At 45.8% G+C, this 21,952-nt stretch overlaps 1 protein-coding gene across 4 annotated transcripts in view; it reads right to left on the bottom strand.

Annotated features, from left to right (window-relative positions):
* Nucleotides 1-2,612: 2,612 nt before the first annotated feature.
* The window catches only part of LOC137566578 (multifunctional protein ADE2-like), an 86,890-nt gene continuing 67,550 nt past the window's right edge, over nucleotides 2,613-21,952 (bottom strand). For 3 of the 4 annotated variants that reach the window (XM_068278603.1, XM_068278604.1, XM_068278605.1), the window contains 9 exons: nucleotides 18,401-18,437; nucleotides 15,572-15,769; nucleotides 12,242-12,420; nucleotides 11,972-12,151; nucleotides 11,234-11,347; nucleotides 9,793-9,876; nucleotides 7,473-7,653; nucleotides 2,939-3,097; nucleotides 2,613-2,840 (listed from right to left, as the gene is read on the bottom strand). In XM_068278603.1, the coding sequence (XP_068134704.1) occupies nucleotides 2,674-2,840; nucleotides 2,939-3,097; nucleotides 7,473-7,653; nucleotides 9,793-9,876; nucleotides 11,234-11,347; nucleotides 11,972-12,151; nucleotides 12,242-12,420; nucleotides 15,572-15,769; nucleotides 18,401-18,437 (1,299 nt within the window). In that variant the 3' untranslated portion in view covers nucleotides 2,613-2,673. Of the gene's footprint in view, nucleotides 2,841-2,938; nucleotides 3,098-7,472; nucleotides 7,654-9,792; nucleotides 9,877-11,233; nucleotides 11,348-11,971; nucleotides 12,152-12,241; nucleotides 12,421-15,571; nucleotides 15,770-18,400; nucleotides 18,438-18,664; nucleotides 18,756-21,952 lie in introns of those variants that run through there. The other variant, XM_068278606.1, reaches the window with a different exon arrangement.

Genomic DNA, 21,952 nt, shown 5'->3' with positions numbered 1-21,952 from the left:
GTGGAGCGGAGTGCACCGTATAATGGTAGAGCATTTAGAAATTGATAAAGTTTAATTGAAAGTTTATATAAATAACAAAAACATTTAATTAAAAAAGTTTTTCAAAAATTGTTAATAGCTGGTTTTCATATGTTAAATAGCATTTGACCGAAAAGAAAGTGGAGGGTGCTTGCTACGTTCGTGTGAACACGGAACTAGCATGACCCGTAATGCAGGGCTGCATGGGACTCGCCGGTCAGCCTCAGCCAGTAGATTAAAACCACAGGTATTAACTTGTGTTTACATCAAGCGGTGGAAAAGAAGGGGGGGGGGCGAGGGGGCAGGGGATAGGGGTAGAAGGTTATCTTTGGCGGGCACATCTTTGCCCCACACCTTTCAGGTGTGGATGGATTGATAATTCATACATTGTATAAATGGTATATAAAAGGACCTCATGTGTGTCATAATGCTGTGAAGTGGATACTGCTACATAAAAATGTACAATTGATGCTAAAGGAACCAAAAGTTAGCACACAAGAAAAAAAAAAATGCAGTTCACCAGTGGTGGACATACGGCCATGCAAGCGCATAAGGGCCCCTCCAGTTGAGAGGCCCCATTAAGTCTCACTGTACTTTTCCCTGGGGGGGGGGGGAGCCCCCGACTTTTAACCTTCCTCACCTCAGAACCTTCCCCCACCCCCCCCTTTACTGCAGCGGAAGATATAGCAATGCTTCAGAAAGCTAAAGTAGACACTAAAGGTCCAGCCTCCTAGTCCATGCCGTCGCCTCTATAATGCTGATCGCACTGCTTCCTGGTTTAGTGCGATCGGCATTACAGATGAGACGGCATGGACCAGGAGGCTGGACCTTTAGTGTCTGCTTTAACCCACTGGAGCCTTTCTGTATCTGCCCGCACTCATAATAGGAGGTGCGCCCCCCCCCCCCCCGTGGTGAGGGAGGTTAAGAGTCAGGTCCCCCACTAGGCTATCTGCCTACCCTCCCACCAGGTTCTTATCTGCCCAACCTTTCAACCCCACACACACGGCCAATCTAGCTTATCTGCCCACCCCCACCAGGTAATTGTTCCACACTACCAGGCAATTGTTTAGCCTACCCACCCTCCCTGGCAATTGTTTGGACCACCCACCTTAAGTATTCAGGGACAGACCGGAGGACATTGACCTGGACCAATTAAGCAAGCGCCATGGTCAGTAAGTATCGGTAATCACTGTCATCTTCTAAAGCACTATACAGCATAATCAGGTCACTGACTCCTCAAAGGAGCTTACAATCTAACCTCTGCTATATGTATAGTAAGTAGGACCTTTTTATTTTTTATTAGGAGAGGGGACTTTTTTCAAAGTTTCCTGTTGATGTCCATTGTCAGTGAATTACTAACTGCTGCTAAATCTGTGTACATTTGGCCCTGCTCATGACTCGTCATTACCGCACCCACAAGCCAATTTTTTGCGGCGGCATGCGCTGGTTAACTACCCCTGCAGTGGATCTAACACTTGCATAGCACCAAAAAAACAAAAACCCTTTGGGGCCACCCAGTTTACAATCCACTGTCCTGTCTTCTCACTGCACCTCCTGCCTTCTAGCTTACTCACCCTTTGTACTAGGTTGCAGCCAGGTAGTCTAGATTGCACACTGCCACTGCAGGCTGCACCATCTTTGGCTAGTAAGTCCTAGATTGATTTGCTCCAGTCAGCTCCACACTGCAGTCAGAAACATCTGATTTGCATGCTTGTTCAGGGTCTATGGCTAAATGTATTAAGGTGCATACACGCACTACAGCAGCCAATGACGGGTCAGTCGGCACCTCCTGCTGGGCGGGTTTTCAGCAGACTGTAGTGCGTGTGTATGCACTGTCGGCAGACTGATAAGGCTGTTCGGATCGTTCAGGAACAGCCTCATCAGTCCGCCGACGGTGCATACACGCACTACAGTGCCGACGGACCAGTCGTTGGCTGCTGTAGTGCGTGTGTACACACCTTTAGAGGCAGAGAATCAGCAGGATAGTTTAAAAGGCAATAAATATATCAGCCTCCATATCCCTCTCACCTCAGGTGTGCATTCAATTATAAAAGACAGAACTTGTCATGTCATGCTCTGTCTTGATGCAGGATTGGGGTTAAGTTTTGCTATTGTTCAGTAACCTGTATAATGCAGATGTTACATGTATGCATCAATAAATATTTCTGGGCCTCAGGGAAGGTTGCCATAGACTGTATTGGTAAATATATGCAAGGTGTAACCACACCCAATTTTTTTATGGCCACACCCACTCTTAGCTGCCTGTCAGGGGCCTGCAGCTGGCTGTGTCCGCCACTGGTTCACTAAATACCAGAACAGACTGGCTGACCCTGCCAGCTCATTCTCGATTTCATGTGGCCGATGATGGAATAGTAGGAGGAGTTTGGACAGAGACAGCTGACTCCCAATATAATTGCACTGTTCAATAGACATGCAATGTAAAAACTAAAAACAAACCCTTGATAATCTGTTATAAATAATTTTGCATAGTTTATTAAAAAATAGTAATACTGTATACTACAGGGGAAGAAAATCTGATAATTTAAAGAGCCAACCCATTAGCACAAGGGGGAGGGGAGAGCAATAAGAGACAGTTGTGTAGAAAACCAAGTGCTTTAATTGGATGAAGACAGAAGGAATGTATAACAAGCTAGGTTACATGCTGCACTCTCTCAGCTTCACATCAGCTTGCTTGAGAGAAATCCAGGTGTTCAGAGTACAGGAGCGGAGCTTGGACCATATCAAGTGATTGTTCAACCCAAATATCTGAGCAGCAAACTGGGCTGCTGCTTCGGGAGACAGCACAGTGGAGCATCCCAGACCTGACGAGAGAAACAAGGAAAACCCAACATTTACCACACAGAAAATGCACACAACTTTCATTTAACAGCCAGCAATATAATGTTTAGGTTTGTCTCACCACTAGGCATTCTGAGGGAAGACCAGACATCCTGAGCCCCCCAGTCTGGAGTAAGAGGAGGACAGTTAATCACAGGATACGGCGTGTTTCCAGATAGCACAGGACCCAATCCATTACTTCTGCCAGCAACCGCAACAAATACTGTAGGAATGCCATCGCCTAAGGGTGAAAGACAAAAGGGTCATTTTTTCCACTCAGTGTCACAATATGTACTGGATAAGCACAATGGGCTATCATTCATAAAAGAGTGTTTGGTAACAAAAATCTAGGTGGGAAAATACTGCATTCGGTATTTTAGACTTCTGTGTGCGAATTCATAAAAATGTTTACAGTTGTGATAGACGTTCGGTATTTTCCCGAACTAAGGCTTGCGGTAACACGAGAAGCTGCCTGAGTTGTTACATTTCTCTGTGCAGAGACAGCGTTACAATAAAAGAGGCAGCCCCAGCTTCCCTGTAGATGTGCATTTTTTTTTAAACTGCCTCTGTTTGCCCTGAATCTGTCTATTAGTCTTTCTAAACCATTTAATTGCCACAGCTTAGAAGAACTTCAAGAAATGTTACTCATGCAGGCTTTCTGATGTGAAATATATCTGAAAATAGGTACCCAAGAGGTAAAAAAAAAAAAAAAAAAAAAAAAAAACACAGCATGGGTATTCTGGAAAGTCTTTTGTTCTGCTCTCAATACTGCTGCTACCTGGGAGGTCTGTTGCTGTTATCTGCATGCTTATCGCCTCTTCAAAGCAAGTGGTATTCTCCGACCCAATACCGCCTGCTCTAATCTTTATAAATTGACTTTTAGTGACATGTTTAGATAATCACCGCATAAGGCGGTAATTTACCGCTCTGTTCGGGAATGTAAGCTTTACACGCGGAAACAGATTTTATGAATTCACACTTTGCTAAGTGGTCGGTAAAGTCAGCAGTTTTCAGCATTACCGCATGCGGGAATGCTTTATGAATGAGGGGAAAGTGGGTGCACCAAGCTCGAAAGCCCCGTCTACACGGGGAGATGTGGCGGCGATGTTCCTTATCAATCGAGAGGTCCGATCGGTGAGCCGCCAATTCCCTGCTCGTTCCCTACGAGGGGACAATGGCAGGGAATAGAGCGGAAGATAAGCGGCCGGGGATCGAATACGACGCACGCGCAGCGAGCGGGGACGCGGAAGAGGCGATCCGGCGGCTAATCGAGCCGCCAGATCGCCTCCACATCTCTCCGTGTAGACGGGGCTTAAGGCTACATTTACATTACATTGGATGCACAACACTCTGCAGATTCACTGTGATGCACACTGCATTATTTACATAACAGTGTTGTGCATCTGGTGTGAAGCAGACAACCCAAATCTGTACATCTGTAACAGCTCCTATTAAAAAATTGGCTGGTGCACACCAAGAGTAGTTCTGGGTTTTTTTTTTTTTCCCCCTTTAAATGCTTTCTGGCGGTAAACCGCTTGTCTAATGTTAGTCAATGGGCTGGTGCACACCAGAGCAGCTCGTTTTTCCCCCCAAACGCAAATTCAGGTCCTGCAGCATTTGAGATGTTTCTGCCTCAATGTAGAGTATAGGAAAGTGGAAAACCGCTAGACCAGAGTCGTTTTCCAAGCGTTTTTGTTAAGTAGTTGTGCAGATACAGCTGTACTGTAACAAAATGTAAAAACGCTACACAAAACCGCTAGGCATGTTTAGAAAATCTCTTCATGCCTAGAATCACTTTTTTTTTTTTTTTTTTTATTAAAAACTGCACCAGTCCTTACTCTGTAGTCTGAACCTAGCCTAAAACAATGAAAGATGAGGACCACCTACCTAGACAGCCCATCAAATCTCCCATAAAAAAAAAAAATCAATACTGAACAGACTTTGTGGAGAGTCCTAATATTTGCTGCTAAGAATAAAGGGTTTCTAAAAAGGAGAGGTCAACACACCACTTCAACATGTAAAGAAAACCTAATCTGACCAGAGCTGCAGGACAGCTCATAGTGGTGAGCACAGTGGAGTATGAAATGCAATTTATGCAAATTTCCACAGATTTGAAACAGCCAGGCAAACCCAGTGTCTGCTGGACAATTAGCTAGCTGTCAGCTGATTGATTTACAGCTGAAGAAGGTAAAATGGAGAATCCACGCTTACATCCACAGAACAGGACAGCGGATTTCTGGACAATCTCCCCCCCCCCCCCCCAAATCATCTGTATTAAGTGTTTTAATGCGTGCGTCACCCAGCCAGCTGACAGCTGCTGACTGAAATTGAACATTGTGTGCAATGATATGCTGCAGGAAGCTGGCGATGTGTGGTTAGCAGCAATCTTAAAGGAGTTATCAGGGATTTTTATAGAAAATAAACGCTACTTACCGGGGGCTTCCTCCAGCCCCAAGCTCCCAGGTCCTCCCTCGCCGCAGCTCTGCCTTCAGCCGTTCGCCGGAGCTCCGACTCGGTCCCCGGCGATTGTGCCAGAGCGACCTCCAGGTCACTCTGTCCTGCGCGAGCGGCGCTGTCAATCACCGCCACGTAGGCCGGAGGAGACTGCGCAGGCGCACTACAGAGTGACCTGGAGGTCGCTCTGACGTCATCGCCGGGAACCAAGTCGGAGCTCCGGTGAGGGAGGTCCTGGGAGCTTGGGGCTGGAGGAAGCCCCCGGCAAGCAGCGTTTATTTTCTATAAAAATCCCTGATAACTCCTTTAAGTCATAACACATTTTTTTAAAGGCAGAGTTTACCAACATTCTCCAGGGCTAGAGAACTAAAGATAATTAAAACAGAAGTCATGCATGATTTTTTTGGCTGCAGTAGCATCAATCACACTTGAAACAAGCATGCGGCTAATCTTGTCAGAAACATCTGCGGTATAGGTATATGTTCAGGGCCTATGGCTAAAGGTATTAGAAGCAAATGATCAGCAAGACAGCCTGGCAACTGGTATACTTTAAGGCCTCTTTCACAGTGCGACGTTAAAGTCACACATTAGAAAATGTTCCAATGGAGACTAACGCACAGCAATACAAAGTCTGTGCGACAGTCACAGTGCACACGTTGCGTTGTATGTAACGTGTAGCAATATTTAGAAAGTTCTGCATGCTGTGCGTTTAGCAATGCATTTGCTGCTTTATGTGTGTTGCACATGCTTAGTAAGGTTTTTTTGTTTTTTGAATGTAATGCATGCGCCTTTTTAGTTTCATGAGTATGCTACTCCGTTAGCCAGGCGCATCCGGCAGATGGTGACAAAACTCCAGAGTTACATCTTTCCCTACTATCCATGTCGGCCTGGAGGGGTAATAGTAATTAGCGCCACCTGCCGGATGCGCCCAGCTAACGGATAAGTACCAAGGTCAGTTTCTGTCATGTGCGTTTTTTCTACACACTGTTCACATATGAGTTTTTCAATTGTGTTTTATGCAAATCACTAGGAAGACAACAGAAAGTGGAAATACATCAGGGGGAAAAAAAAAAAAAAAACACCATACAAAACGCATTACATTGACTTTCATTATGTGCATTTTTGAAAATTATGCAACAAAAACCAGCGTTTTTAAAAACGCATATTTAAATTTTTTTTTTAGTGCAGCCCATTGACTACCATTGTAGGCAAAAATGCTGCATTTTACGCAACGCTAACGTTTTTTGCTGTGTTCCTAGCCTCAGCCATATAACCTGAACAAGCATGCAGCAGATCAGGTGTTTGACATTGTCAGATCCGACAAGATTAGATGCATGCTTGTTTCTGGTGTGATTCAGTCACTACTGCAGCCAGACCAGCAGGGCTTCCAGGCAACTGGTATGGTTTAACCACTTAACGACCGCCTAGGCGTCGGTGGGTCGTTAGTGGTATAGCATGGAAACGGCCTTTCCATGCCAGTTCACGGAGGCTGTCTCCGTGAACAGCCCGAGAGCCGCCGATCGCGGCTCGCCAGCGAACTGTAAACAGGCAGGGAAGAAATCCCCGCTGTTTACATCACACGGCGCTGCTGCGCAGCAGCGCCGTGACGTAGATCGGCGATCCCCGGCCTCTGATTGGCCGGGGATCGCCGGCATATGATAGGCTGAAGCCTATCCTTCAATGCGCAGGACGGAAATCCGTCCTGTGCAGCCCATGGAGGGAGAGGGAGGTAAGGGGAAGGAGGGAGCGCCGAAAACGCTGCGGAGAGGGGCTTTGAAGAGCCCCCCCCCCGCAGATCACAAACAGCCGGCGGCGATAAGACCTTCCCCAGCTCCCCAGCAGGACATCCCCCTAGTGGGGGGGGAGGGGTATGGGAAGTCTGATCACCAAGGCTCAATCCTGATCGGTGCTGCAGGCTGGAGAGCCCACGCAGCACCGATCACTGCAGAAAGCCCTGGTCCTTAAGTGGTTAAAAGGAAATCAATATAGCAGCCTCCATAGGTCTCTCACTTCAGGTGTCCTTTAATAAATCCAGGCCTAGTTTGCTAGATCACTCACAACCAGTGCTCTGCATCCTTTGAGAATCCTCTTAGGTCATGTCCAGGGACGCTTCGGTTAGACCAGGACGATGAAGGTGTACACATAAGTCTGCCTCATCTTACCTTCATACTCAGACTTGATCCTCAGGGTTTCATCTGGACCCTTGTGGGCGGACGTTACCCTCAGTTCACATGGAATGCCGTAATTTGCACAAGACTTCTTGATCTTCTCACAGTGTACCAAGTCAGAAATGGAGCCCATTAGGACAACCACCCTTTCTTGGCTTCCACTGGTCAGCAAGTGCTGCAGAGACAAAACCTGTCATCAGTGTCAGAAGCCATGGCTTGCAAAGACACATTGCTACACTGTAAGGCCTGGTACCCACTAGGAGAGCTTTGTGATTTAAAAAGCTCTTGCTAATGTATTGCTATGGTTGTGATCCCGCTTGAGTGGTGATTTTATAAAAAATCCCCCATAGCATTGCATTAGCAAGAGCTTTTTCAAATCAGTAGCTCTTTCTCGAGCCCACGGAACTCCGGTCGTGGGCTGTTAACGGGGGGTTCCCCTAGAGATTTGAAGGGTATGGGGTGCATTCCCTGTTTCCAATGGGCTAAGGTGGGGGCTTCCTCTCTCTCCCCCCCACATTCTTGTCTTTCCCCCTCCCATTCTATAATGTCAACACCGAAAGTTAAAGGGTGCTAGCTGGAACGCTCTAATATGTAGCAGAGGGAGGTGGGATTTATTCAAGAAGGGGGTGGAGACCTTATGGTAAATAGAGGCAAGCAAATAGTCCAGGGGATTGTGTCTCCCCAACACGGATTCCCCCCACTAACCTCATAGTGATTTTAATTGGGGTAATAGGGTGTTCTTAACGAGTGTCTAATAAAATGTATTTTAGACAGACAGCAGGTGGAGACCCAGGCATAGCTCAGGCAATTACATTGGCCCAAGCGTGAGCGGGTCTTCTCACAAAGACACAGAAAGCACAAGTGTTTAAGTTTATTAAAGAATGTGTTTGGGCACGAGTAATGAACAATGTATATTATAAGCACGGTCACGGAGGTATGTTTAATATATGTATACAGTTTTAATTTCGCCATGTTGCGGCGATCTGAATAATATGCACACATGTGTCTATGTTGACTTAGCAACCACTCACCTAATGCCACGTCACAGGCCGGTCTTCCTCTCTCTAGTCACTCACCCAATCACTATCCAGCGCACAACGGCCAATGGCGAGCGTGATGGGCGGGGCTTCCGAGTATCATCATGGAAGCCCGTACACGCCGCCATTCGCCCGAGGATACCTGCACGTGAACAAGCGCCACACCGGCGCGAAACGGCTGTCGCGCAGTCCTCCCCTGGTCACCCTCCCGCACCCGTCCATGGCACAGGTCAGATCAATTTAATGTCAATGTGCATGAAAATGCTGTCACTGGACTTTTGCCTATATACCTGCTGATGTACTGTATGGGAGAATAAATCAAGTGTTTAACCTCCTGAGCGGTCTGGACGAGCTCAGCTCGTCCATCACCGCCGGAGGCTGCCGCTCAGGCCCTGCTGGGCCGATTTTTATCAAATAAAGTGCAGCACACGCAGCCGGCACTTTGCCAGCCGCGTGTGCTGCCTGATCGCCGCCGCTCTGCGGCGATTCGCCGTGAGCAGCGGCGAAAGAGGGCCCCCCTAGCCGCCTGAGCCCTGCGCAGCCGGAACAAAAAGTTCCGGCCAGCGCTAAGGGCTGGATCGGAGGCGGCTGACGTCAGGACGTCGGCTGACGTCGATGACGTCACTCCGCTCGTCGCTATGGCGACGATATAAGCAAAACAAGGATCGCCTCCGGAGCGCCCTCTAGTGGGCTTTCATGCAGCCAACTTTCAGTTGGCTGCATGAAATAGTTTTTTTTTTTATTTAAAAAAAACCCTCCCGCAGCCACCCTGGCGATTTAATCAGAACGCCAGGGTGGTTAAAGGAAGCGGTGCACAGATTGCCTGGTGTGTGCTATATACGAATTCCTGTTTCAACAATATCTGTCTGCACGCTTCCACACGTAGGACCCCAGGTACAGCAAGGAACAGGACGGGATTGTGTATTAATCTTCATAGGGTGCAGCAGACCTCACTATCCTCCTTATACTGAGTGCCGGGCAAACCAGCATCTTTTGTGTACGCTCTTAGAAAAGGCTTCTAGTGGGTTTGAGCCCTAAGAGAGTCTTGTCCTAACTGATTAACGCAGCAGCAGCGCATGCATGTTGTAACAGCAGGGACAAGAAGCCTTCTGTTGTATTCTCCTTCACAAATACAAGTCACATGGCCATTCTGGCAGAAAGATCAGAATCACGGCCATTTCATTAACTGAAAATATAATTCCCATCTGCTCATTTTGTGCCAAGTAAAAAATTAGAGCCAACAGGACATAAAATGAAACATTTCAGTAAGGAGGTACCTGCACTCGTTCAGCAACCCACTCAAAGTTCCTTTTCACCATCTGCATCGCTTCTGGTGTGACCTCCTTTAGATCCCGATAAGTCTATGAGAGGACATAAAAAAAAAAAAACGCAAGACTCATCAAAAGGGAGGGAGGATAAAAAACTGCTCTTTAGTAAATTTTACCACATTGTACAGACATTTATTCTTTATACAGAGAGCGGTGAAAGTGCAGCCATCAGTTTTCTGACTAATACTGGCCCCTGTATGCCATTCCCTGAAACAAGCATGATTATCAAAAAAAACCCAAACCCCTGACTTTATTTCCTTGCACCAGAAGAACATTTCAGAAAGGATGCTAGCCAAAGGGTCTGCTGGAAACTGTTTTTAAAAAATTAAGCCAAAGCAGACTACATAGCCCTTATAGGCAAGCTGTACTAAAACCTCAAGTACATAGATAAAAAGGTTTCTACTGCCTTATGCCCACCTAACACAAAGTGGAAGATACTCTGCTTCAGGGGGCATTAACAAGCTAGACTATGGGCAGGCAACCTCCCAGACTGGCACTGCATCTTGTCAAGCTCTCTGACCACTGACACGCATGTTAGCTCAGAGATGGGAGAGAATTATTCCACAAGGAATGGATCAGGGGAATGAGAGTAGATCCCAATTAGACAAGGCTGTTCTCAGTTTAATACTTTTATCTCCACTTTTGTAACTAACAGTTGGTCTAATATAGCTTACTGGAGTAGAGGTATGCCAACTACTTTCCATGTGGTATTTCCTCCAGCCCACATGTGAATTAGCCCTATTATGTCATCATTCAGCTGGGGTGGTGGAAGTTGCCATGGAGAATACAGTCCCATTCATGATGTTGGGTGGGAAGTAAAATCAAAGCATTGAATGCCTGTAGTTTTCTATCCAGCTTTAAAGAGAACCCGAGGTGGAAATTACTAATACTATTGGGGCACAGAGGCTGGTTGCGCACACTAAGACCAGCCTCTGTTGCCCCATCGTGTGCCTCCATGTCCCCCCCTGCTCGCCGCTATAGACCCCGCAGTGCTGGCGACACGCAGCGTGTCACCAGCACAATGTTTACCTTAGCGATGTCTGTCAGCGCCGCTCCCCCGCATCGGCGCACCCGCCCGTGTCCCTTCCCTCCCGCTGATAGGAGGGAAGTGACGCGGGCGGGTAGCGGCGATGCGGGGGAGCAGCGCTGACTGACATCGCTTAGGTAAACATTGTGCTGGCAACGCGCTGCGTGTCACCAGCACTGCGGGGTCTATAGCGGCGAGCAGGGGGGACATGGAGGCACACGATGGGGCAACAGAGGCTGGTCTTAGTGTGCGCAACCAGCCTCTGTGCCCCTATGGTATTAGTAATTTCCACCTCGGGTTCTCTTTAAATACGCTCAGGAGATCCTGCCTCACAGCATTGACTGTAGGCATCTGAGACTTTACCTGTTTATCCTTCTGCTGGGTCTTGTCTCCTGAAGGCCACAGACGCCAGGAGTCGTTATCGATGACATCAGCAAGAACGATTTCCTTTTTGGTCACATCAACTCCAAACTCAATCTAGTTTTTATAGAGAAGACAAAGTACGCTGAACACAACTCTCCTATCATCAATGTAAGACATGAAGATTGTAAAATAAAGTTTTAACAAACAGGTGACAGAAACTGAGCACATGTAAAAACACGATTAGCCTTGTAGTGGTTCTTCTGACATTGTATGCTTTGTGATGATAGAGATATAGATAGAGATAGATAGATATAAAAATAATAAAGTTATGCTAGTGCTGACTAGTTCAACACTGCCACAATGTTTCTATATGGAATTCTGTCCATCCCCAATGACAGATGCTGCTGCAGAAGATGTGAGCCACAGAAGTGCTGAATAGTCATCAGGATTGGCTATTTTTTAGTTTTAAATTACTACATGGGATGGTCAGTAAAAACGACAGAAAAATAATCTGTTCCAGAGGGGAACTCAAAATCTATCCATCCATCCTCATGGGCTACTGAAATCAAAAAGGACCCAACAGTCACATTAAAAACGACAACCAAGGATAACTGACAGGAGAAAGGGCAATACAATACTTTACAGACCATCTCGCACTACTTTACTAAATGTAACCTGTGCATTTTCTTGCAATTGCTCACATCCTACTATATCAATTTTGTGTACTCTTCAAGGTACCTTCATGTCCACTAGTGTACAGTCCTGGGTGGTCCATGATTTCTCCAGAATCTCAAAGATAGCCACTGTGGAATGCTTCATGATGTCCACTTCTGCCTGACCAATCACCACCCCAGAACAAGTCATCTTTGCAGCAATAAGTTGTTCTTCAGACCACTGAGGGTCATTATTGGCATCATCCTGTGATTCAAGACAACAGAGGTATAAATAACAAAAAAAAAAACCTTCAGGTAGTGCAAGTAGTATAGGGCAAGGAGAAAACAAGTATACCTTGAAGAACATCTCCACTTTGGGGGGATAAAAGGTGTAGCCTTCTTTAACTCCAGGATTTCTCTTGAGGAAGGAGCCAGTGGCTATTCTTCTGCACACCCACTCAATGGGAATCATCTCACAGTGGGTGGCAATAAACCCTGTGTCACTGCACTTCTTCACAAAAGCCGTCTTGATACCTAAGAGGCAATCATAACATGTGAATATAAACTAAAAAATTAAAAAAAAAAAAAAAAACAGAACTAAAATAATGAAGCAGTAATAAAAAGACAGAATAGGGAGGCAACTGCCCTCTTCAGGAATAATAGCGTGATGTGGTTACATAGTCTAATGGGGAACTAAGCTTTAGTTTTCCTTCACACTAATGCACTGGGGTTGTACAGAACTAAGCAAGAAGAAGAGGCTTATGAAAATTGTTAAAAATTCTGTAGGCAGCTGTATCTGGCCAAATTGAGAGAGGCATGCAAACTGAAACAATGTGTGCGTCAACTGGCTCAGTGATTAGAGGAGACAATGGAAACCGTTCTTGACAGAGTTACAGAGCTCTGCTGTCTTTAGACAGCAGGGATCTGTACCAGCGGGGGCGCACGCCATTTCATCCCAGGCATGGGTTCAGGCAAAAGGTGGCCACTAATTATCCAATTTCTAGCGAAAAATCATTTGAGCGACCAGGTAATTCTGATCAGATTAGTTGTAAATCTCAGTTGATGGGCACAAATAAGTCATCTGATTGGATTTTCATCGAACCAAAATTTTCTCGTAGGTTGTGATAAATAGGAAGCAAAGATTGGTTCGTTGATGGTGTAGTGAACGATGTATTACAATTATTCGCTTCCAATCAGCATTATCTGATCGCTTGAATGAGTTTTCGCTAGAACTTGGATCGTTAGTGGCCACCTTTATGCAGCCATGAGTGCTGGGTAGATTAAACTGTCCTGAATGGGTTAAAAACTGCATACAGAAAACAGATTTGTGCCAGTATAAAAGACTGTTCATAGGAGCCAGCTGGCACAATGAACATTTGTCTTTATGCATATTATTAATGCATAGCAACACATCACCTGTAAGACTGGCTGCTCACGCTACGCACTTCAGAAGGCGGCCCTGCAGAGACTTCCCATTTCCTCCTGGCCCCCCACCGCTGCCGTGCACAGACCCCTGGAAGAAATCTGACAAGAGCTCTCTGTATTTCTGATTGCCCCCTGCTACAAGTGCACTGCTCCCACATAGTAAGTTGGATAAGCAGCTCCATGCTACTGCGCAGGCACAGCTGTACTCACGCAGGTGCAGCTCATACATGAAGAGGAGTGTGGTCACCATCTGCAAGAGGGTCCCAGGCATTTACTTTAATGTGCATATGCAGGTTACATTTCTGTTGCTTGCAGGGATCAGGACCCAATGCAGTGCAGCCGTTCTGCTGCTAATGAGGCAGGCTGAGGGATGGCAAGGTGATAGAACAATGCTCATGGCGGAGACAATCCGCAAAGCTGATCACTTGCCATTGTATCAAGGGCCGCTGTGCACACACTAGATTCTTGGCAGAAGTGTATGCAACCGGCTGTCTTAGCTGAGTACCATCTAGCATGTGTGCAAGACTTAATGGACAACTGAACTTTCCCTTTACCCTCCTTGGCGGTTCAATTTTTCCGCCAAGGAGGCTGCATTGCACTTTTTTTGAAAAATTTTTTGTTTGTTTCATGTAGCTACCTGAGTGGTAGCTACATAAAACCCCACTAGAGGGCGCATGTGTCCCTCTAGTCCGATTGCTGCCGGCAACAAAAGTAAACAGGAGATTGCGTATAGAACGCAATCTCCTGTTTGGCTTCTCCTGTCGCCATGGCTACGATCGGATTGACGTCATGGACGTCAGCCGACGTCCGACCCAGCCCTTTGCGCTGCCCGGGACTGATTGGTCCGGGCTGCACAGGGCTCTGGCGGGGGGGGCCCTCTTCCGCCGCTGCGTGCGGACGATCGCCGCAGAGCAGCGGCGATCGAGTTGGACGCGCAGCTAGCAAAGTGCTAGCTGCGCGTACGGCACTTTTCAGAACAGAAATCGCCCCACCAGGGTCTGAGATATCCTCCGCGGCGTCTTGCCCCAAGCTCAGCTCGGTGTTACCGCTAAGGAGGTTAAGCAATACCAGTTTCTTGGCTATCCTGCTGATTCTTTGTCTCTAATACTTTTAGCCAAAGACCCTGAACAAGCATGCAGATCAGATGTTTGACATTGTCAGATCTGAGAAGATTAGCTGAATGGTTGTTTCGTGTGTGATTCAGACACTAACACAGCCAAATAGATCAGCAGGGCTGCCAGTTAACTGGTATTGTTCAAAAAGGAAAACATGGCAGCCTCCATATCCCTTTCACTTCAGGCCGGCTTCACACTGCATATTGGCATCAGCTGTGCTTAAAAAAAAAAAAACAGGCCTTCTGGCATCCGGCCATACAGGAAGTAACACGCACATGCGGTCACTTCACGTTTCGTTTATATGGGAGTGCACAGAAACTTGTTGTAAAGACACGCTTCCGTGCATGCTCATCACCACCAACATTTTTTAAATCCTTGCATCACCATAGACTTACATGACTTCCGGTCCACCGCACATCGACGCAGATACGCGAACTAACATTTTGGAAGCGCATTAGATGGAGCACTGCAGGTAATATGAAAGCACCCATAGACTTCCATTGCCCTGTCAAAGCAGTGCGGTAAATTGCCACGACGCACTACGCCAGTGTGAAAGGGACCTCAGTGGTCCTCTAGAACTGCATGATAACACATTCAGGGAAGTCACATTTCACATACACAATTGCAGTTTTAGGCTTCTTTCCAACCAGGACGTTGCGTTTTAGGGGACGTTATAGGTCGCATAACGTGCCCCTAACGCAATGCCTGGTGGTCATGGAGGAGGTCGCTACCAAGAGCTGCGTTATGCAGCTCTTGGTGCGCTTTTTTTGTGCTGTGCAATGCGGAGACCACGTGATCCGCATCACGTGGTCCAGCCAGCCAATCGCCGCACAGAGCGGCCGCTCCAGGAAGTAAACACTGCACGTCACAGTGCAGTGAATATTAATTAGCCATGTGGCTGGCCGCGGAGGAGGAGGGGAGACCTCCTCCTCCAACATCACTGAGCATGTGCAAACAGTCTACCACGGCTTAGCCGCGTATAACGCACAGCATGCAGCACTTTCTTTTAACTTGCTGCGTTACAATGTAACAACGTGGGCACTGAACAGCCCATTGATTTTTCATTGCTGTGCGGTGGGCTGCGTTACAGGCTGCACTAACGTGCGCCTGTAACGTTTTAATGTGAAAGCAGCCTTAGTGCTTACCGGCCTCTTGAAGCAGCTTGAAGACACAGCTAGTGGTCTTGTTGGAGATGGAGGCTTTCCCTTCCATGTGATCCTTCCTGGCTGCATTGCCAGCGGTGATCTGATCCTTGGACTGCATGAGAACACATCCGGGGTGATCGGGCAGTTCATACACCTCCTTCGTTTTGCCCTCACTGATCTTCCTGCCAAGTCGTAGTTCTAAAAGAAAATTCCCATAATGCATTTTAATCAAAGCATAATGTAACTAAAAACACATGAACAGCATTCACCGCTACAGCCTCCCAACAATTTTACTTGGGGAGAAAAATGCATATACTACATACTAGTAGTCATGAGAAGCTGCATAGAATCAGACTGTGTCCATCAGTCAGATAGCCATGATATCTATATAGTTCGGGGACATACTGTCACACTATGAGCACTTGATTTTTTGTAAGCGCTGGCGGTTTTCCAAAAAGCTTTAAAAGCGCCTGTGCAATGAATCTTAATGTGAGTATTCTCACATGAGCGATGAGCTTTCTTTCCAATCACAAGCGCCGGTCCTGCACTATTTCCTGAGCATTCGTGCTTCAATGCAATGCATAGGAAAAATCGCTAAGGCCCGGTTCACATCTGTGTTTTTGCCAAAAGGATCTGGTGAGCGGATCCGGGCTCCGCTTCACCGGATCCGGATTGCTCAGTCTGTGGCCCGTTCACATAGTGAAACCGGATCTGATCAATGATTGAGCGGATCCGTTTTCACTCAGCAAATACATACCTAATCTTCATAGGCAGCCGGCGGTAGAGGCTTCCTCTTCTTCCGCTGTGACTACACAGCACATCATGTGACTAGTCACATGACGCCGAAGACGGAAGCCTCTACCGCCGGCTGCCTATGAAGATAATGTATAAACCCTCCCTATCCCACACGCCTGCCTGCTGCACCCTCCCACCGCTAGATTTGCGTCAGCCCATGCCCCCACCACCCTTTTAATGGTCAGTTTCTTCACTAGTGTGAAGAAATGTTCCATTTTCCATTGCCCCCAATGCTGTAGTATTTTTGTCCGGATCCGTTCCGCTAGACAGAACGGTCTGGAAAATTAGGGCCTGCGGCATTTTTAAGATCCGGGGGCCATAACGTATCTGTACCAACGGACGCATGTGAATGGATCCATAGGTTAACATTGGATCCATTCACATCCGTTCCGTTTGTACAGTATACGTTCCAGAAAAAAAAACGCAAATGTGAACCGGGCCTAAGTGCCTGGAAAAGCAGTTTTGTGAGCGCTTTTATAAAAATCATAAGGCCTCTTGCACACTGCATGCATTTCCGAATTTGACCCAATTTTACATGCGATTCCGATTTTTAATCGGTCCAGCATGCTGCGTTTTTCTTTAGTTAACATCCAGGGAAAATCAGAATTGTAAATCGCAAATCGGATTTGTGATTTGCAGTGTGCAAGAGGCCCAAGTGATTCAGTTCCATCAAGCTAAATTGCCAAACATAAGCGCTTAAGAAAAAAAAAACCTTACAAAAGCACTCAGCGTTTGAGATTTATAATGTGAACTAGGCCTAAGGCTGGAGTGACACTGTGTGCATTGCATAGCACAGGATGTGTGAACTGCAATAGACACATAATAATTCAAAGCCTACATGCAGTTAGAATAACATGATCCGTTTAACTGCAGTACTGTGAACAGGCCCACAGAAATGAATGGGCAGAGATAATATGCAGAATTATTCTGGGGGCTAGGCTACTTTAGGGGATCCGGCAGGAAACATAGTGAAATTCAGCTAACCTGATTGGGTGGCTGGCACCCTATCAAACTGCTCGGTTTCCAATAGGTTGTAGAAAACTACACCCACACCATTCAGCCAATCACAACACTGGAAGAGGGCCGCGCAATATGTTAGCGCTTTATAGATAGAATAAATAGAGGGTACATTGGAGAACTGTTCCCTATGACGTTTCCTGCTGGATCCCCTAAAGTAGACTAGCACCTTTATTCTGCAACACAACTGATGCAGTGTGAATACACCTTTAGACCCCATGCACACTAGAGCGTTTTGCCAGCATCTTCGGCAAAATGCTCAAGCGCTAGCGCTTTTTAAAGCACTAGTGCTATAATACCCTATGGGCCCATTCTTACTTCGGCAATTCGCGTTAATCGGCAGAGATTAACGCAAATAGCCAAACGTGTAGCCTGCACCATTGTCAGGCGATTTCCCGACAATCGCGCTTCAGTGCTATAGAAGCGCTAAACGCGATTGCAGAAAAAAAATCACTCCCACAAAACACTGACGGTAATCGCCGGTGTTTTGCACTTTTAAGTGCGAATGGGGCCTTAAACTGTTTCAAGTCCAATTTAGAAATATTGTTACATTAAACTTTCCACATGTTAAAGTTACACACAAGAGATGAGCTGAGATTCCACTTTTGTAGCAATCATTTGCACAGCAGGAAGCCAAACATACCTGGGCTGAACCAGACATTTACATGGGACCAAACGAATAAACAAGGATCTGTCAGCAGAATAGTCAGCTGTCCAGTATTACTCGTTTACCTTCTGATAATCCCCATGAATGCACAGTTCCAGTTCAACCCAGGGGAGAGAATACTCACTGCAGAGCAAAGAAGTCCTCTACTTTATGGCATTCTTTAAAAAAATAGATACATTCAGAGGTGTGATTGGATCAGGAATAGAGGATGAAGAATGACACAAGAAGAGAGCTGCATGTAAGGACAGTCACATGAGTTCCCTGGAACAGGCTGTGAAACACGTGTTCCTTCCAGTCTGCAGCGCCCCCGCACCCCTCCATGCATAATAATATAATAAAGTGATACTCACCCGAACCCGATTCCATCTTGATCATCAAACCGACGACCTAGGAAGAAAAAATAACAGAGGCTGTGATTCCAGCGAAATACTTCACTGAGCAAACAGATGCAAGCTGTCCTGCAAGCGCGGCTAGTATAAATCCCCTCTCGGCTGCCAGTCGCAGGCTGGGATCAGTAGTTGCACCGGAGGGTCACGCTGATACTACTGAGGCGGCAGCAGCACTGATAAGACCGGAGCACATGGCTCCATCAGCAGCCTGGAGCACTTACTAACCTGGAGCCCCGCAAGCTACAGCAGCAACAGATCCCAGCAGCAGCACACCTCTACACAGCGCACAGCATCACTCCCATAAGGAAGGAAGGCCTCTGTCCCCGCCTGCCCCGGCCCACCAATCACAGTGCCGCAATCTGCATACTGCCAGCAGAAGTTAACGCTGTCATTGCTGGGAGGACTGACAGACTGGAGAGGGAATCCCTTCCCTGCAAAAGTGGCAGAAGCGAAGAACACAGGTTTATGAGTGTTATTGGCTTATTGAAGCAAGTCCATAGAATAAACACGTGCCCGTTAAACAGGCCACACACTGGTCGATTTTAGCTATCGATTGACGGCGGATTCGACCATTTTGATTGAATCGGCTAGAATTGGATGCAGCAGAAAGCACGATCGATCGGTAGATCGATTGATTTTCGGCCGATTTTGATCGATCGGCCCGGACGGAAAATCTGGGTCGATTGACTGCTGGCACTGGCAGCAGATCGATGGCCCATAGAGTTGCATTGGATCGAATGGTGCAACACTGCATATCGATCAAATTGAAATCGATTTAATCCTGAAATCTATTGAAATTTGATTCCTACTGTGTAGCACACATCAGCTACATCCCTGACAGATTCGACCTGATAGGTATCTGACAGAAATCTATCTGATGGTTGATTCTGCTACACATCTATAAGTTTATGGCCACCTTTATTCAGCTTTCCATCCGATGGAATTCTATGTTGCATTAAAGTATTGCTCCAGATTTATCAGCAAGAAGTTTTGAGGATGGATACCATTTATTGGATAACTGCCTGCCCATAATTATTCATACCCCTGGCAAATTTTGACTTAAAAGTTATTTTTATTCAACCATTAATTCTTTGACCGGAAATGACATAGGTGTCTCCCAAAAGATAATAAGAGGATGTACAAGAGGAATTATTGTGGGAAAAAAACATTTCTCAGCTTTTATTTACATTTGAGGAAAAAGTGTCCAGTCCAAAATTATTCATACCCTTCTCAATAATCAATAGAAAAGCCTTTATTGGCTATTACAGCAATCAAACACTTCCTATAATTGCAGACCAGCTTTCTGCATGTTTCCACAGGTATTTTTGCCAATTCATCTTTAGCAATGAGCTCTAAACCTTTCAGGTTGGTGGGGAGATCTGGGATCTTCTTGCCATCACCCTGATCTGTAGCTACCTTCCCAGATTCTCAATTGGATTCAAGTCAGGACTCTGGATGGGCCACTCCAAAACGTTAATGTTGTTGTCTGCTATTTCTTTACCACTTTTGCTGTGTGTTTTGGGTCATTGTGATTTGTTCCGACAAGCATATGCGCTACCCTAGGCCACTTCCCTTTGTCCTAAGACCAAATTGCACTCCTACTGGGTATCCTAAAACACACTGCCTTTATATATTTTATCGTATACTACCCCTCCTCTTGTTTCCCCCCATTTCCTTTAGATTGTAAGCTCGCAAAGGGCAGGGCTCTCTCCCCCTTTTGTGTCTTGGAAATCATTATACATTTTATTCATCATGTTACTTTTATCACTGTCATTACCAATTCTGTGTTTTTTGTATTCTGTATCATTTTTTGTATTTTGTCACTAATTATGTATCTTGTATATTAGTGTACACCATTGTCTGTATTATGTACCCCATGTTTGTTTCTTACTTTGTACAGCGCCACGGAATATGTTGGCGCTTTATAAATCAATAATAATAATAATAATAATTGTTATGCTGAAATGTTCACTGGTGCCCAAAACCAAGGTCCATTGGCTGAAAAACATTCCCAAAGCATTAGGTTCCCACCACCATGTTTGACATTGGGGATGGTGTTCTTTGTGTTAAAGGCTTCTCCTTTTTTATGCCAAATGAAGGAAACATCATTGTGACCAAACAATTCTAGTTTTGTCTCATCTGATAGCACAGAAGACCAGAAGTCTTCTTCTTTGTCCAGATGAGCATTTGTAAAAGCCAAGCAAGGCTTTGTGTACCTTATTTGGAGAAGTGGCGTCCTCCTTGGTCTGCATATGTGGAACCCAGCAGTGTGCAATGTCTGTTGGATTGTCTGCCTTGAGACACTGCCACCAGCTGAGCACAGATTCACCAGGATAGCCTTCATGGTGATCCTTGGATTCTTTTTCATCTCTCTCACTATCCTCCTGGCCAGCACAGGTGTCACTTTTGGCTTCCAACCACACCCTCTGAGATTTTCCACAGTGCGGAACATCTTGTATTTTTTAATAATACTTTGCACTGTAGCCACTGGAACGTGAAAACATTTAGAGATGGCCTTGTGGCCCTTTCCTGACTTGTGAGCAGCAACAATGCGCAGCCGCAGGTCCTCACTGAGCTCCATTGTCTTAGCCATGACTATCCACAAACCAACTGCAGAAAGCTGCTCTTTTTTGAGTTTATTAAAACAGCTGTTCCCAATTAATCAGGGTAATTAGGATGTTTTGGAACAACATCAATAAAGTACTTGCTGATTGAATAAAAGTAACTTTAAGTCACAATTTGCCAGGGGTATGAATAATTATGGCCAACACTGTACATGGTGAAATGTTTGGACAACTCTGGATTAGGACATGTAACAAAAACAATGTTTTTTTTGGGTTGTTTTAATGTGTTTTATACTATTACAACAGTATATACAATACTAATGTAACAACAAAAATATGTAATAAAAACAGTACTGTATATTTTGTTTATGGAGACAACTTGGTTTGTATGTATGGAACGTTGTAATTCGAGTTTGTTTATAAGTAAGGGCAGTTTCTGTACTCAGCTAGGCTAAAGCCCTAGTTCAGTATTTTATTGTTAGTAAAGGTAACTATGCCATTGTGTTGGACACCAACGTGCGGATGCTCCAGTGTCACCCGAGTGGAAAATTGAGGAATTCTGGCACATCGCATTGCACCGCGTAAGTATGAAATACCCCATAGACTTTCATTGGTGTAGCATTCCCCTTTGGTACAGGGTAATGCAATGTACCAGTGTGAAAGGGGCCTGAAGATTAACCCTTTCTGTGCTCCCTGGAAAGTCCTGGAAGTTAACACTTCAAGTTGAAATGAAATGATTTTTTTCTTTAAAGGTTATGATGCTGTGGCTTATCTTTTAAAGCACGGGGAAGTTTTGAGTTTAGGTCCACTTTAAAATACAATCCTGAACCAAATCTTAAAAGACACTTAAAGTGAGAGAGATATGGAGGCTGCTATATTAATTTCCTTTTAAACAATACCCGGCTGTCCTGCTGATCATCTGCCTCTTAATACTTTTTGCCATAGACCC

Source organism: Hyperolius riggenbachi, chromosome 1 (assembly GCF_040937935.1).
Source record: "Hyperolius riggenbachi isolate aHypRig1 chromosome 1, aHypRig1.pri, whole genome shotgun sequence".
NCBI classification, from domain to species: domain Eukaryota; kingdom Metazoa; phylum Chordata; class Amphibia; order Anura; family Hyperoliidae; genus Hyperolius; species Hyperolius riggenbachi.
This window is presented reverse-complemented; position numbering and strand designations above follow the sequence as displayed.